Below are 18,028 nucleotides of genomic sequence, written 5' to 3' on the forward strand. Positions count from 1 at the left end.
AAAAATTGCAGGGACTCTGGCAGAAATATTTATAATGTCCTTAGTCACAGGTGTGGTCTCAGAGGATTGGAGGGTAACTCACATTGTTCCATTGTTTAAAAAAGGCTCCAGTAACCCTAGAGATTACAGGCCAGTGAGCCTAACGTCAGTAGTAGGTAAATTATTGGAAGGTGTCCTAAGAGATCGGATATACAATTATTTGCATAGCCAGAAACTGATTAGGGATAATCAACATGGCTTTGTGCGTGGTAGGTCATGTTTAACTAATCTTGTGGCGTTATTCGAGGTAGTTACCAGGAAAGTTGATGAAGTAAAGGCTGTGGATGTTGTCTACATGAACTTTAGTAAGGCCTTTGACAAAGCCTGCATGGGAGGTTAGTCAGGAAGGTTCAGACGCTCGGTATTCATGGTGAAGTAGTCACCTGGATTCAATAATGGCTGGACGGGAGAAGCCAGAAAGTAGTGGTGGATGATGCTTCTCAGACTGGAGCCCTGTGAATAGTGGTGCCTCAGGGATTGGTACTGGGATCATTGTTGTTTGTCATCTAGATCAGTGAATTGGATCAGCAAGTTTGCAGATGACACTAAGATTGGAGACGTTGTGGAGAGTGAAGAAGGTTTTTGAAGCTTGCAGAGGGATCTGGATCAGCTGGAAAAATGGGCTGAAAAATAGCAGATGTAATTTAATGCAGACAAGTGTGAGAGGTTGCATTTTGGAAGGACAAACCAAGAAAGGACATACGTGGTGAATGGTCGGGCACTGAGGAGTGCGGTAGAACAGAGGGATCTTGGAATACAGATACATAATTCCTTGAAGTTGTCATCACAGGTGGATACGGTTGTAAAGAGAGCTTTTGGCATATTGGCCTTCATAAATCAAAGTATTGAGTACAGGAGTTGAGATGTTATGGTAAAGTTGTATTAGACATTGGTGAGGCCAAATCTGGAAGATTGTATGTAGTTTTGGTCACCGAACTACAGGAAAGGTATCAATAAGATAGAAAGAGTGCAGAGAAAATTTACTAGGATGTTGCCCGGACTTCAGGAATTGAGTTACAGGGAAAGGTTAAACAGGTTAGGACTTTATTCCCTGGAGCATAGAAGAATGAGGGGAGATTTGATAGAGGAATTTAAAATTATGAGGGGGTTATACAGAGTAAATATAAGTAGGTTTTTTTCCACTGAGCATAGGTGAGATACAAATCAGAGGGCATAGGTTAAGGGTGAAAGTGGAGAAGCTTAGGGGGAACATGAGGGGGAACTTCACAGAGAGTGCTGGGGGTGTGGAACGAGTTTCCAGCTGAAGTGGTGAATGCAGGCTTAATGTTAACATTGAAGAAGAATTTGGACAGGTGCATGCATGGGAGAGATATGGATGGCTATAGACTGGTTGCAGGTCAGTAGGACAGCAAAAAAATGGTTCAGCACAGACTAGATGGGCCAAAAAGGTCTGTTCCTGTGCTATGACATTCTATGGAGCAATGCACTGAATGCTGGAGGAACTCAGTAGGTCAGGCAGCCAATATTTGAGGCCGTAACCCTTTGTCAGTGATCCCGATGAAGGATTCAGGCCCGAAATGATGACTGTCCCTCATCTTCCGTGGACCCACTGAGACCCTAGTTTTCCAACAACTCCATGCCCTGTTGTTTACCTCAGATCAGTAAAATTTCACATGCACAAGAAAATATAAAATGTCTGCATGGGTTTCCTCTGGGGGCTCTGGTTTCCTGCCACCCTTCAAAACATACCAGGTCAATTGGGTGTAATTGGGCGGCACAGGCCCATCAGCCGAAATGGCCTGTTACCACTCTGTATGTCTAAATTTAAATCATACTTCCCAGGATGTCTGGGCTTTGTCCTGGTGTTCTAGACTACGGAGGGAGAGTGGAGTTCAGTTGGAGACTCAGCCTCAAGGTTTGAGAATGGAAAGGGTCCTGGTGATATTCAGAGTTCCGAGGTCTAGCACAGAGGCTCTACAAACCACTGGTGAGACCACACTTAGAGTATTGTGTTCAGTTCATTATAGGAAGGATGTGGAAGCTAATGGAGAGGGGGCAGATGAGATTTACCAGGATATTGCCTGAATTGGGAAACAAGTCTTCTGAAGCAAGGTTGGCAGAGCTGGGACTTTTCTCTTTGGAACGTGAAGGATGAGCGGAGACTTGATAGAGGTCTACAAGATTAATAGAGGCATAGATAGAGTGGACGGCCAGCTCCCGTTTCCAAGGGCTGGAATAGCAAACACCAGAGGACACATGTACAAAGTGAAAGGAGGGAAGTTTAGGGGAGACATCAGGGGTAATTCTTTTTTTAAAAACACGGTTGTGGGTGCCTTGAATGCCTTGCCAGGAATGGTGGTGGAGACTGAAACATTAGGGGCTTTTAACAGACTTTCAGACAGGCACCTGGATGAAAGAAAAATAGAAGGTTATGGGGTAGGGAGGGTTTAGTACTTCTTTTAAAGGAATATATAGGTCGGCACAACATCGAGGGTTGAAGGGTCTGTACTGTGCTGTAGTGTGCTAGGTCACCATTTTGCTCCAAGTTACAGTGCAAGGGGCCCACGTACATTGAGCCAGTCCATCCACACTCCAAATTCCCAGGACAAAGGCTTGCAATAGCGACCAGAAAGTCCACAGTGAAGGAGTCACAGCGCTGTGTAGCATGGAAATCGATCCATGCCACAGAGATGTGGCAAACCTATTCCCCACAGAAGGGGAGTCTAGGACAAGAGGGCCCAAATTCAGGATCGAAGGGCGCCCATTTAAAACTGAGAATCCGAGGGGTTTCTTTAGCCAGAGAGCAGTGAACCTCTGGAATTTGCAGTGGAGGCTGTGTATCTGAGGCAGAGATTGAGAGGTATCTGAATTGTCAAAGGTTATGGGGAGAAACCGGGGAGTGGAGGTGAGTGGGAGAATGATTCAGCTCGACTCAAGCTGACTCGACGGACCAAAAAGCCTATTTCTGTTCTTATCAATGTCCATCTGAGCTGGTCCTGTTTGCTGGCCGGAGGCCCATATCATATCTGAACATTTTCTACCCATCTATTTGTCCAAATGTCTTTCAAATTAAACATGGAACACTACAGCACAGATCCTTCAGCCCACGATGTAGGGCCGACTCATATATTCCTTAAAATAGTACTAAATCCTCCCTACCCCGTAACCCTCCATTTTCCTTCATTCCATGTGCCTGCCTAAAAGTCCCTTAAATGCCCCTGTAGACTCTTCTTCTCTCTCTTTGGCTTGGCTTCGCGGACGAAGATTTATGGAGGGGGTAAAAGTCCACGTCAGCTGCAGGCTCGATTGTGGCTGACAAGTCCGACGCGGGACAGGCAGACACGGTTGCAGGGGAAAATTGGTTGGTTGGGGTTGGGTGTTGGGTTTTTCCTCCTTTGTCTTTTGTCAGTGAGGTGGGCTCTGCGGTCTTCTTCAAAGGAGGTTGCTGCCCGCCGAACTGGGAGGTGCCAAGATGCACGGTTGGAGGCGAGATCAGCCCACTGGCGGTGGTCAATGTGGCAGGCACCAAGAGATTTCTTTAGGCAGTCCTTGTACCTCTTCTTTGGTGCACCTCTGTCACGGTGGCCAGTGGAGAGCTCGCCATATAACACGATCTTGGGAAGGCGATGGTCCTCCATTCTGGAGACGTGACCCACCCAGCGCAGCTGGATCTTCAGCAGCGTGGACTCGATGCTGTCGGCCTCTGCCATCTCGAGTACTTCGATGTTAGGGATGAAGTCGCTCCAATGAATTTTGAGGATGGAGCGGAGACAACGCTGGTGGAAGCGTTCTAGGAGCCGTAGGTGATGCCGGTAGAGGACCCATGATTCGGAGCCGAACAGGAGCGTGGGTATGACAACGGCTCTGTATACGCTAATCTTTGTGAGGTTTTTCAGTTGGTTGTTTTTCCAGACTCTTTTGTGTAGTCTTCCAAAGGCGCTATTTGCCTTGGCGAGTCTGTTGTCTATCTCGTTGTTGATCCTTGCATCTGATGAAATGGTGCATCCGAGATAGGTAAACTGGTTGACCGTTTTGAGTTTTGTGTGCCCGATGGAGATGTAGGGGGGCTGGTAGTCATGGTGGAGAGCTGGCTGATGGAGGACCTCAGTTTTCTTCAGGCTGACTTCCAGGCCAAACATTTTGGCAGTTTCCGCAAAACAGGACGTCAAGCGCTGAAGAGCTGGCTCTGAATGGGCAACTAAAGCGGCATCGTCTGCAAAGAATAGTTCACGGAGAAGTTTCGCTTGTGTCTTGGTGTGAGCTTGCAGGCGCCTCAGCTTGAAGAGACTGCCATCCGTGCGGTACCGGATGTAAACCCTGTAGTGCACTGTCAGTAACCACCAAGTCGAGGCCTTAATATACAGAAGAACCTTGCTGGCCTAGATTCAGGTATAGGAATGGAGGGAAGGTTGAGGTGGTTCAGGACCCGGGGGAGGAGTCATAGGGTAAGAGTCATCAGTGGGCGGGCCAGCTCCATATATACAGTAGTCAACAATAACTATATACAATGGAGGAAACATATCACTTCAGCCCCAAATGTACCAGCCTCCACCAGCACCCCTGGCAAGGCATTCCAGGCACCTACAACTCTCTGTGTCAAAGGTTTATCCCTGAAGTCTCCCCTAAATTTCCCTCCCTTCACTTTGTACAGACATCCTTTAGTGTTTGTTATTCCTGCCCTGGGAAACAAGCAGGAAACATTTACCCAATTTATCACTTCCTCTGGCAGATCATTCCACACACGGACCTCCCTGTGCGTGGAAGGTATCCTGATCACAGAATGAGACAGCACAGTACAGACCCTATGGCACCTGATGTTGTGCCGGCCGATATAAACCACTTAATCCAACCCAATGGTTCTCAACCTTTCTCTTTCCACTCACATCCCAATTTAACTAAACCCTATGCCATCGGTGATTAGAAAGGGATTGCTTAAGGTGGAAAGGGAAGGTTGAGAACCACTGCTCTAGACCCAATTGTTACTGAAATATTTTGCTAGAGAAAAATGGTCATGGGCCCATTTCCTTTGGAGTTCTGAAACCGTGCACATGATGAGTCATTGAGGGGTTTCAAACTTTTTCTTTCCACCCACATCCCACCTTATGCAATCCCTTACTAATCACAGAGAACCAATGGCGTAGAAATTACTTAAAGTGGGATGTGAGTGGAAAGAAAAAGGTAGAGAGCCACTGATCTAACCCTTCCTTCCCTCCCACCCATAACCCTCTATTTTTCTTACATCTACGGGCCTGTCTGAGTCTTTTAAATGTCCCTATTGTTCCAGCCTCCACCACCTTCAACCCCAGCAAGACGTTCCAGGCATCCACCACTCTGTGTTTAAAAACTTACCCCTGACGTCTCCCCTGAACTTCCTTCCCTTCACTTTGTACATGTGTCCTCTGATGTTTGCTGATCCTGCCCTGGGAAACAGGGGCTGCCCGTCCACCCGATCTATGCCTCTCATAATCTTGTCAACCTCTTATCAAGTACCTTCTCATCCTTCTATACTCCAAAGAGAAAAGTCCCAGCTCTGCTAACCTGGCCTCATAAGACACATTCTCCAATCCAGGCAACATCCTGGTGAATCTCCTCTGCACCCTCTTTATAGCTTCCACATCCTTCCTGTAATGAGGTGATCAGAAATGAACACAATACTCCAAGACTGGTCGAACCAGAGTTTCATGGAGTTGCAACATTCCCTCTCCAGGTCCTTTTGTTTATTCTAAGCTTTCTCTTCCTTGTCTGCCTCTGTTGGTCAAGTTCACCAATCCCACAGAGAGCTTCTCTCCCATCCTGTGCTCTATACGCTGGCTCTTTACCATTAGAATTCCCCAGTTTTGCCTTCACACCTCAAATCTATGTCCCTCTCCTTGTCGACTCCACTGCCTTGTGTGTAGTTTTGGTCACCTAACTGCAGGAGAGAGATCAATAAGATTGAAAGAGTGCAGAGGAGATTTACTAGTATAATGGATATATATTTGGGAGAATTTGGAAGGATTTAGAGTGGGTTACATACATAAATACATTTTAAAACTGATCTTATTTGAAAGACTGAAGAATTCATATTCAGTAACATTGCAGGATCTATGGAGACTTTTATGCAAATTTTACAAGTAGGTGCTAATTGAAATGATGGCATGAAATGAATAGCCATTGTTTTGGAGGTGACAAACTGGCTGTTTGCAAGTACCTACATTTTCCATCGCCTTCCCAAGATCGGGTTATATGGCGAGCTCTCCACTGGCCACCGTGACAGAGGTGCACCAAAGAAGAGGTACAAGGACTGCCTAAAGAAATCTCTTGGTGCCTGCCACATTGACCACCGCCAGTGGGCTGATATCACCTCAAACCGTGCATCTTGGTGCCTCACAGTTTGGCGGGCAGCAACCTCCTTTGAAGAAGACCGCAGAGCCCACCTCACTGACAAAAGGCAAAGGAGGAAAAACCCAACACCCAACCCCAACCAACCAATTTTCCCCTGCAACCGCTGCAACCGTGTCTGCCTGTCCCCCATCGGACTTGTCAGCCACAAACGAGCCTGCAGCTGACGTGGACATTTACCCCCTCCATAAATCCTCGTCCGCGAAGCCAAGCCAAAAGAAAAGAAAAAAAAAAGTACCTACAGGGTGCTCACAGGGTTGTTTATCTAAGACAACAGCTTGACCAAGAGAAGAGAACTCCTGTTGTTTGCTGAAGGTGGGGGTTTTTGCAAGGGAGAGAGTCGCACGGGCTTTCTGGCAGTTGGCAGTTGGAGAGAGAGAGAAGTCAAGTTCAAGAAGCTCTCTCAGCTAGTGTGTGTGACCCTGAAAGCAGCGGAACAGGGCAAGCCAGGAAAAACTGGTTTGAAACAGAAAGTTCCAGAGTGGCGGATGGCTGGAAGTGCTATCTGCCTGACGTTGCTCTTGGAATAAGTGGAACAGAAAGGAACTTTGTGATAGCCTGAAAGAAAGAGGTTACCATCTGGCGAACCCTGATGGTTTCATCAGTGAGACATTGAGGTGACTAATGGTGGTACCTCAGTTATGGGTGTCATGGAACAACAAATCTCTCTCTGCAAACCCTACAAGAACCTTCCTGAGCGGTAAACATTTATCTTTCAACCACCAAAGCCTGGTGAACGTTATACATGTTCAATTCTGTGCACAGTTTCAGAATTGCTTGCAACCAGTGAACTTGGAAGAAGGAGAAGTGAGATTGGACTGTGAACCAAATAACTTTTCTTAAATTTACACACACATTACATACACGTGCACTTAGAATTAGAAGGGGGTTAATTTGGGTTAGTTAACTACACAAGTTAAAATTTGATTATGTTATCATGTTTAAAAATAATTAAAAATAACTTTTGTTTAAGTCACTACTTGTCTTGGTGAATGTCTATTGCTGCTGGGTTTTGGGGTCCTTTGGGATGGTAACACTAGGATGTTGCCTTAAGGAACTGAGTTACAGGGAAAGGTTAAATAGGTGAGGAATTTATTCCCTGGAGAGGAGGAGAGTGAGGGGAGATTTGATAGAGGTACACAAAATGAGAAAAGCTAGACAAAGTAAATGCTGGCCCACTGAGATGAGGTGAGACAAGAACAAGAGGATATGGGTTAAGAGTGAAAGAGGAAGTGTAAAAAGGGAACACAAAGGGGGAACGTCTTCACACAGAGAGTGGAACAGAGTGTGGAACGAGCTGCCAGCTGAAATGGTGGATGTAGGTCCATTCTGAGACATGAAAACTTTGGACAGGTTCATGGATGGGAGAGGAATAGAGGGCAATGGACTCTGTTCAGATCAGTGGGATTTGGCAGAACAAAAGTACAGCACAGACTAGAAGGGCCAAAGAGCCTTGCTTCTGTGTTGTAGTGTTCTATGGAATAAGACCATGATCAGGTTATCCATAAACCTTCTCAATATCCCGCCAGGGACAGTCAGAGAAACTGTCATGGGTTCCTGGGAGTGGAAGGGCTGTGAGTGTGGACGTGGAGACCGTAACACAGGGGTTCACGACATTGTGAGCAGAACTGACCCCACTCCCACCAACAGCTCAACAGCTTATGGACTGGATTTTGGGGAACTTGGTTGCGAAATATCGAGGCATATGGTCCACAGTGCTGAGGAATGCTGACACAAAGCTGGATATATCCACATCCACCACACTCCCTGGGACCCCCTGTGTAAATACTGGCACAATCCTCGAGACTCCTCATGTAAATACCACCACACTCCGCGGGACCCCCTGTGTAAATACCGGCACAATCCCCAGGAACCCCCATGTAAATACAGACACATTCCCTGGGACCCCCCTGTGTAAATACTGACACACTTCCCGGGACTTCCCGTGTAAATTCCGACACACTCCCCAGGACCCCTCCCCCCTCCGTGTAAATACCAACATATCCCACCTTAAGCAATCCCTTACTAATCACAGAGCACCGATAGCATAGGGATTACTTAAAGAGGGATGTGAGTGGAAAGAGAAAGGTTGAGAACCACTGAAACCCTTCCCTCCCTCACACACACAACCCAATATCCATGTGCCTGTCTAAGAGTCTTTTAAATGCCCCCTAATGTACGAGCCTCCACCACCATCCCTGCCAATTCATTCCCAGCACCAACTAATCTCGATGTATATAAAAAAAATTACCCTTGACGTCTCCCCTAAACTTACCTCCCCTTAGACGATGCCCTCTGGTATTTGTTGTTGACCTGGGCTGTCCACCCTATCTGAGCTCCTCATAATCTTATATACCACTATTCACCTCTTATCAATCAATAGCAGACAGTTTTAGGTTCTTAGTAAGGAAATCCACTGACTTGTCCCATCAATGCAATGGCCAAGAGAGCACACTTCAGCTGGCAACCTGTTCCACACTCCCAACACTCTTTGCATGAAGAAATTCACCATAAAGTTCCACTTAAAACTTATGGCCAAAAGAGTTGGAAACAGAACTAGGCTATTCAGCCCATCAAGTCTTCCCCACCAATTAATCATGAGCTAATCCACTTTCCCTCTTAGCCCCTCTGCTTGCCCTTCTCCCCATAACCTTTGATGCCCAGGTCAATCAAGAACTATCAATCTCTGCCTTAAATGCACCCAATGACCCGGCCTCCACAACCGCCCGTGGCAACCAATTCCACAGATTCACCTCCCTCTGGCTGAAGAAATTCGTCCTCATCTCTGTTCTATCCTGAAGTTGTGCTCTCTTGTCCTAGATTCTCCCACCATGGGAACAACCTTTCTACATCTACTCTGTCCATGCCTTTCAACATTCAAAACATTTCAATGAGATCCCCCTCTCCCTCATTTTCCTAACCTCCAACGAGTCCAGGCCAAGAGCTGTTGAACGCTCCTCATATGATAACCCTTTCATTCCCGGAATCACTCTCATGAACCTCCTCTGAACCCTCTCCAGCGTCAGCACATCCTTTCTTAAACGAGGAGCCCAAAAACTGCTCACAATCCTCCACGTGAGGTTCCACCAGTGCCTTATAAAGGCTCAACATCACATCCCAGCTCTTAGATTTTATTCCTCTTGAAATGAACACCAGGATTGCATTTGCCTTCTTCACCACCGACTCAACCTGCAAGTTCACCTTCAGGCCGTCCTGCACGAGGACTCCCAGGGACCTTTGATGTTCAGATTTATTGTCAGGGTACATACGTGACATCACATGCAACCCTGAAATTCCATGTTCCTGCGTGCACGGCAGAATTACCACTAATTGGTAGCACAAAAAAATAAACTGTACACATGTAAACAAAGAACTGTAAACAGATACTGAATGAAAACAAACTGACTGTACAACACAGAGAGAACAAAGAAAATCAATAAAGTGCACAAGTCAGAGTCCTTAACTGAGTCCCTGATTGAGTTTGTTGTCGAGGAGTCTGATGGTGGAGGGGGAGCAGCTGTTCCTGAACCTAGTGGTGCGAGCCTTGTGGCACCGAGACCTCTTTCCCGATGGCAGCAGCGAGAACAGAGTGTGTGCTGGGTGGTGTGGGTCCTTGATAATTGCTGCTGCTCTCCGACAGCAACGTTCCCTGTAGATGTTCTCAATAGTGGGGAGAGTTCTGCCTGTAATGTCCTGGGCTGCATCCACTACCTTTTGGAGAGCTTTCCCCTCAGGGGTATTGGTGTTCCCGTACCAGACCATGATGCACACTTTCCACCACACTACTGTAGAAATTTGCTAGGGTTTCTGGTGTCATACCAAACCTCCGCAAACTCCTGAGGAAGTAGAGGTGCTGACGTGCTTTCTTCACGATGCCATTGGTGTGTTGGGTCCAGGAAAGATCCTCTGAGATGGTCACTCCCAAGATCCTAAATTTGCTCCCCCCTCCACCTCTGATCCCCCAATGATCACTGGATCGTCCACCTCTGGCTTTCCTTTCCTGAAGTCAACAATCAGCTCCTTAAGTTTTGGTAACATTGAGTGCGAGATTGTTGTTGGTGCCCCATTCAGCCAAGTTTTCAATCTCCCTCCTGTACACTGACTCATCCCCTTCCTTTAACCAACCCACTACCGTGGTATCGTCGGCAAATTTGGAGATGGTGTTATTGTCGTACCGAGCCACACAGTCATAGGTGTAAAGTGAGTAGAGCAGGGGGCTAAGAACTCAGCCCTGTGGTGCTCCGGTACTGATGGGGATTGTGGGGGAGAAGTTCTTACCAATCCTCACTGATTATGGCCTGGAGGTGAGGAAATCCAGGATCCAATTACACAGTGGGGTGTTAACTTCCAGGTCTTGGAGTTTGCTGATCAATTTTGAGGGGATGATGGTGTTAAATCCCAAACTGTATTTGATAAAGAGCATCCTGATGTATGGATCTTTACTGTCCAGGCAACTGGCAATTTCAATTTTCTCCCCAATTAGAAAATAGTCTGTCTGTTTATTTTTTCTCCCAAAGTGCATGGCCATACACTTTCCAAAACTGGATTTCATTTGCCACTTCTCTGCACCTTCTCCTCATCTGTCCAAATCTTCCCTGTGTCCTCCACCTACCTTGGAATTATCTGCAAATGTGGATCATTCCAGAACCCAAATCACTGATGGTCAAAGCAAAAATAAGCAGCCCCCAACACTGACCCCATGTGGAACAACTGGCAGCCAACCAGAATATGATCCCTGTGTTGCAACTCTCTGCTTTCTGCAAATCAGCCTGTGCTCTACCCAGGCTAGTATGAATGAAACACAAAAGTCTGCTGACACTGTGATTGCAGTAAAAACACACAGAAATGCTGGAGGAACTCAGCCAGTCTTTCCAGTATATATCGCCGACGTTTCGGGCCTGAGCCCTTCTTCAAGGGAGAAGCAGGATAAGCCTGATTACCAGCGCCTCCACAATCTCTTCCGCTATTTTGTTCAGAGCCCGAGGGTGTAATCCATCTGGTCCGGGAGACTTATCCACCCTTAGACTATCCTTCTTTCTGACCACCTTCTCCTTGAAAGAGGAACTGCACTCCCTTCCCTGGTGCCCTTCGACATCCAGCCACACTGCTAGTGTCTTCCTCAGTGAAGACTGATGCAAAATACCCATTTAGCTCCTCTGCCATCTCCTTGACACCCAGTATTATTTATACAGCGTCAATTTCTCATGGTCCTATATCTCCTCTCACTTCTCCTTTAATCATTTTTTTTACTTGAAGATGCTTTTTGCGTCCCCTTTGATATTATTTCGCCGCTTACTTTCATACTTCATCTTTTCCCTCCTTAGGATTTTTTTGTTGCCTCCTGCAAGTTTTTAAAAACTTCCCACTCTATCTTCTCATGAATGGACGTTTATCCATTTAAACCAGTGGGTCTCAACCTTTTTCTTTCTATTGACATCCCACTTTAAGAAATCCTTATTTCATTGGGGCTCTGTGATTAGTAAGGGATCGCTTAAGCTGGGGTGTGGCTGGGAAGGGAGGGTTGAGAACCACTGTTTTAATTGTCCTTCATGGACTCGTTATGTGCACGGTTTCAGATCTCCAAAGTAAATGGGTCAATGATAATTTTTCTCAAGCCAAATAGTTCAGTAACAATTGGGTCTAGAGCAGTGATTCTCAACCTTCCCTTCCCACTCACAGCTCATCTTAAGCAATCCCTTACAGAGCACCGATGCCATCGGGATCACAAAGTGGGATGTGAGTGGGAAGAAAAAGGTGGAGACCCACTGATTTAAATATTTCCTCTGTTTCATTCTATATTTATCTTTCACCTTCCCCATTTCTTGCAGAAACTCCATCCATTGCTGTCTTCCCTACCAAAGCCTCCATTCCAATCCACTTTGGCCACTTCCTCTCTCATGCCACTGTAATTCCCTTTACTCCACTGAAATACCAACACATCTGACTTTAGTTTCTCCTGGTTATATCTCAGATTGAACTCAGTCGTATTGTGATCTCTGCCCCCCAATGGTTCCTTTACTCTAAGTTCTCTAATCACCTTGGCTGCATTACACAACACCCAATCCAATACAGCCAATCCCCCCCACCAACCCCCCTCCATGGGCTCGTCAACAAGCTGCTCTAAATAAGCCATTTCTCAATCTACTTGCATTTTTTTAAAAACTCCTACGACCACCATAAACTGCCCTTCTGACACGCCTTTTCCACTTGCTGTTCTAACTTGTTGTCCACATCCCAGCTATCATTTAAAAGTCTGTATATAACTGTTAACGGTGTCCTTTCTTAACTCAACCCACAGTAATTCTGATCCTGTGTCACCTCTTTCTAACAATTTAACATTATTCCTTACCAACAGAGCTATGCCACCCCCTCTGCTTTCCTACCTATCCTTTTTGATACATTATGGACGTTCAGTTCCCAATGACATTAATCATTTAGCTACAACTCTAGGGTGGCCACGACATCATACCTGCCAATGTGCACTACAAGGTCATTCACTTTACTTCTTGTGCTTCCACCAGTAGGGTTAGTGTCACCCAGTATCATGGTGGCACTCCATTTCCTCCCCCCCCTTCCCCCATGGACCTCCTCCCATACCAGACTGTACAGAATCTTTAGTAATGTTATTTGTGCTAATGTTACCCATAAATCGTAAACAGTATTAGTCTTGAGATAAACAATGAGCAAAATTAAAATTTCACCTTTAAATTACAATATCATTCCCACAGCCTAAATGTATTTACAAATACTAATGACCACAATATTGTAGCTAAAACACCAGAAAATTTGACAAAAGCAGCAACTATAAAAACACCAGCAGCAACAAAAACAACAGCGTGTGCTGGTAGCACGTGCAGACGAAACCATGTGATTTGAAGCATTGCTGTCATTGGGTAATAACGACAGCTCTGACCGGGGCCCATTAGAAGGTTCTAAAAGTAAATGAGCCTCGAGTTTTAGCCTCGTAGGTACATTGATACACGTAAGCTGGGCTCGCGAAAAATGTCGGCAGGGATATTTTTATTAAAAATGATAAATTTCTGCTGAAACACTGCAGAAAACTTTTGGAGACAGTCATTTTGGTGTCACCCCCTCTGATGGGGTCACCCGGTGCAGACTGCACCCCCCTAGTGACACCATTGCCTTCCACACAATCTCCCTCCCAGCTACCTCTATTTGTGTGCCAACCCACTGTGGGAAACAATCTATCCCCATCTACTCTGTCCACACATTTCAACATTCGAAATGTTTCAGTGAGATCCACCCCATTTCAACTAAATTCCAACGAGTCCAGGCCAAGAGCCGTCAAACGCTCCTCTTACGATAACCCTTTCATTCCCGGAATCACCCTCGTGAACCTCCTCTGAACCCTCTCCAACGTCAGCACATCCTTTCTTAAACGAGGAGCCCAAAACTGCCCACAATCCTCCACGTGAGGTCCCATTGAAACGAACACCAGCATCGCATTTGCCTTCTTCACCACCGACTCAACCTACAAGTTCACCTTCACAAGGACTCCCTGCTCCCTGTAAAATTTTCAATTTTCTCCCTGTGGAGTGCCGCTGGTCTCATGCCACCAGCCTGAGTATCAACCTTTCATTACTACCATCTATCTTCGATAGGCCAGTCAATTCGGATCCAAACTATCATCTCACCGTGGATCCCGAGCCTCTGCACCTTCTGAATCAGCCTTTAATAAGGGATCTTGCCAAACGCCTTTCTGAAGTCCTCCAAAAAAACTCCTTCAACTCATGACCTGCCCCTCACAAAACCAAGTGTCCCTCAACTCACCAAGACTTTCCAAATGTGCAGTAACGTTATCCCTGAGCACCCATTCCAATCGGTACAACATCAGCCATTCCCCATTCCTCTAGGACCCCTCCTGTCGCTCGTGAGGATGCAAAGATCTTTTGTCAGAGCCCCAGCAATCATTTCACTTGCCTCTTTCAATAACCAGAGATATATCCCATCAGGGGTAGGGGATACCCACTGTAAGACTTCTCAAAAGACCCAACACCTTGATCCCAAAATACCCCAACATGTAACCATTCTCCTCATTATGCTCCCCATCCTTCTCATTGCAAAATACTCATTCTATACCTCATCCACTTCCTAGGACACCTTGTCCATGAGAGGTCTCATCTCATTTATTAAATGTAATTGTAATTTAGACAAACAGCATGGTAACAGGGCTTTTGGCCCACAAGCCCATGCTGCTCAGTCACCCTACACACCTCCATACGCTCTTGAACGGTGGGAGGAAATTGGAGCACCCAGAGGTAACCCACACAGACGTGGGGAGAACGTGAAAGTTCCTCACAGCCAGCGCTGGATTCGAACCCGGGTCGCAGGTGCAGTAATTGCTTTGCGCCAACCCGACCTCTCCCAACTCATCCCCGTATTTGAACACTTCAACTCTGCTCGCCAAGGACATGGGGCGGCACAGTTGGCGTCGCGGCCCAGTGCAACGCTGACGCAGGACCAGCAACCCTTGTTCGAATCCGCCGCTGTCCGGTCTCCCCGAGTCTGCGTGGGTTTCCTCCCACCCTTCTAAATGCACCAAGAGGTTGTAGGTCAATTGGGTGGCACCCTGGGCTGGAAGGGCCTGTTACCGTGCTGTACGCCTCAAAATGTCTTATAAATTTCCTGGCCCCTTTTCCCAATGCCCCGCTTGAGCTGCTTTCTGCAAACCTTGTATTCCTTTAGAGCCCTGTCTGATGACAACTTCTTGACCCTTGCACATGCCCGTTTTTCCCTTCCTGACCTCTCTCATCATTTACTCTTTACTTACTGTGAGATTCTCATTGCCCAAGGTTGTCACCCACTGTCCTCCACATCCAGGACCTAGACTCCAATTCCTTGGTCCCTAAACGACTCTCACATGTCAGCTGAGGCTATCACCTGCTTCCAATAACACCACCCCCCCCTCCACTGACAGCATCATCTACCACCCCAAACTAAGTACTTTTATACAAAGCCCACACTTACGTTAGTCCATAACTATCTTAAAAGTTAAGGAAGAATTATTTCATAAAAATAAAAAAATCTTTTTGTGAAAAAGTGTGAGCAGAAAGGGCGGGGAGAATATTTGACGATCAACTGGGAATTATCCAATCAGCTTCCACTTTATGGATGGCCTGCTGCAAAAGTGTGACCTATCACGGCAATGTAGGCAGGAGGCCTTGTGAGATGGACAGGTGAATGACCGATGATGGAAGAAGAGGAGGAGCCAAGCTCGGCTGAGCTCAATTTGATTGGCCGTACCTCAACGAATGAAGCAGCCCTTGGCTCCTGGGCCAAGATCTGGAACACATAGATTGATCAATAGAACCATGGAACTGTAGAGCACTGCTGGACAGAAACAGGCCCTTCGGCCCATCTGGTCTGTACTGAACTGTTAAAAATGGCTAGTAACGTTGAAGGGAAGGCAAAGTCTGAATAGAGATCGTCCGCATGGCTTTGCACATGAGAAATCGAGCCTCTGCATGTGATCAAGTTTGTTCATGATCAAGAGGACTGACAAGGGCTGGGGGGGTAGATGTTATCTACACGGACTTCAGTAAGGCTTTTGACAAGAGCACATAGTAGGCTGGTCTGGGAATTGAATTGCATTGTTCATTGTGACGTGTACTAAGCAACAGCGAAAGGCTTTGTTTTGTTTGTTCTCCAGGCAAGTTGATCCATACTTGAGAAGTGAGTAATGAAGAAATAAGGCAAAAGTGCAGGGAATAGTGTTGTAACTCGTTGAGTGATGTCACACCAATAACCTTGCGCTCAATGTCAGCAAAACCAAGGAGATGATTGTGGACTTCAGGAGGACGTCAGGGGAACACAGCCCAGTCCTCATCGAGGGCTCAGTAGTGGGGAGGGCCAAGAACTTCAAATTCCTGGGTGTCAACATCTCCGAGGATCTGTCCTGGAGCCACCATGCCGATGCGATCATGAAGAAGGCTCGTCAGTGACTATACTTTGTGAGGTGTCTGTGGAGATTCGGTACGTCACCAAAGACTCTCGTGAACTTCTACAGGTGGACCGTGGAGACCATTCTGGCCAGTTGCATCACTGCCTGGTACAGGTGCTCCTCAACTTACAATGGGGTTATGCCCAGCAAACTCAACGTAAGTCAAAAAAATCATGTTGATAAAGAATACCGCACCTGCCATTTTTTATAATTAAATTTTGAATACATTTATTCCACACTGGAAAAAAAAACCCATCAACGTACACAGCTGAAAGCTCGTTGGGCATGAAGAATGTTTGAAGCACGCTGTACAATACTCTCGCGAAATGCAGCCATCGCCCAGCATCGCGAGAGAGGAGTGTACCGCACACCGCAAATGCAGAAACAAATCGGAACTCGAAATTGAAAGTAGAAATTCAAACCACCATAACTTTGAAAAATTGTAAGTCGGGGAGCACCTGAATGGAGGTGCCAAGGCCCAGGACCAGGAAATACTCCAGAGGATGGTTAACTCACGTGCACCAGACTTCTCTCCATCGAGCAGCCTCTCTCCTCAAAGACCCCCCACCACCCAGGCTGTGCCCTCTTCACTCTGCTACCATCGGGGAAAAGGTACAGGAGCCTGAAGACGAGCACTCACCGCCACAAGGTCAGCTTCTTCCCCGCTACCACCAGATTCCTGAATGATCAATGAACCAAAAACACGGCCTTACTTTCCTTACTCTCCGTGAACTATTTTTATTTACTGTTATAAGGTGGTTTATATGAACGTTTGCCCCGTGACGCTGCCGCAAAACAACGAATATCGTGACTTGTTCTTGACAATAAATTCTGATCCTGATTCTAATTCTGAACTAAGAGTGGGGGGGGTGGAGAAAGAGCTTCAACACAAGCCTGAGGGTGGTGGGTGTGTGGAACAGGCTGCCGGAGGAGGGGGGGTTTGAGGCAGGAACTTTGGGAACCAAGTATCGGAGCTGGGATTCGAGAGAGTGTGGAGGGCAAGAAGGGCTCCCGGAGGGGCCTCGGGGATGGGAGGTTCGGATCAGGAATCAGTGCGGCTGCAGAGGCTGTGGGAATTGCTGGAGGTGAATCCACGGACACTCAGTGTCTCTGAAGCGACTCCCTTTTGCTTCTCTCTTTTGTACTGTAAGGGGCGCCTGGCACCACTAATGGCAGCTCTTACGGTTAATGCAGGTAGGTGGATCTATTACAATTTGGTCAACATGGGGAAGTTGGGCTGAAGGGCCTGTTTCCATATGGTATGTGTGGCACAGTTGGCATAGCAGTGAGCGCACTGCCTTTACAGTGCCAGTGATCGGGACCAGGGTTCGAATCCAACACCGTCTGTATGTTCTCCCCATGTCTTGGTGTGTTTTCCTGGGGGCTCTGGTTTCCTCCCAATGTTCAAAACATTTAATTAGGTGTAAATTGGGCGGCACAGGTTCGTGGGCCAAAATGGCCTGTTACCGTGCTGTATGTCTAAATTTTTTTTTTTAATTTAAATTCATGAGTGCAGGGTCAATGTTAACAAACTCAAAGTGCAAACTACAGGGATAAATGCAGTTAAAAATAGACCAAGTGCATCAGAGGTCCATTTAAGGACCTGATTACAGCAAGACAGAAACTGCCCTTGAATCTAGAGGTTAGTGTTTCCCAGCTGATGTATCTTCTGCCTGGTGGGAGGGG

At 46.7% G+C, this 18,028-nt stretch overlaps 1 protein-coding gene across 5 annotated transcripts in view; it reads right to left on the reverse strand.

Moving 5' to 3' along the window:
* LOC138739666 (cGMP-dependent 3',5'-cyclic phosphodiesterase) overlaps nt 1-18,028 on the reverse strand; it is a 284,647-nt gene that overhangs the window by 221,514 nt on the left and 45,105 nt on the right. For 3 of the 5 annotated variants that reach the window (XM_069892182.1, XM_069892181.1, XM_069892179.1), the window contains exon 2: nt 16,983-17,021. The exons of the other annotated variants lie outside the window; for them this stretch is intronic. In XM_069892182.1, coding sequence (XP_069748283.1) covers nt 16,983-17,021 — 39 coding nt within the window. The remainder of the gene's footprint in view (nt 1-16,982; nt 17,022-18,028) is intronic. 5 annotated transcript variants of the gene reach the window in all.

This window comes from Narcine bancroftii, chromosome 7 (genome assembly GCF_036971445.1).
Source record: "Narcine bancroftii isolate sNarBan1 chromosome 7, sNarBan1.hap1, whole genome shotgun sequence".
Taxonomy (NCBI): domain Eukaryota; kingdom Metazoa; phylum Chordata; class Chondrichthyes; order Torpediniformes; family Narcinidae; genus Narcine; species Narcine bancroftii.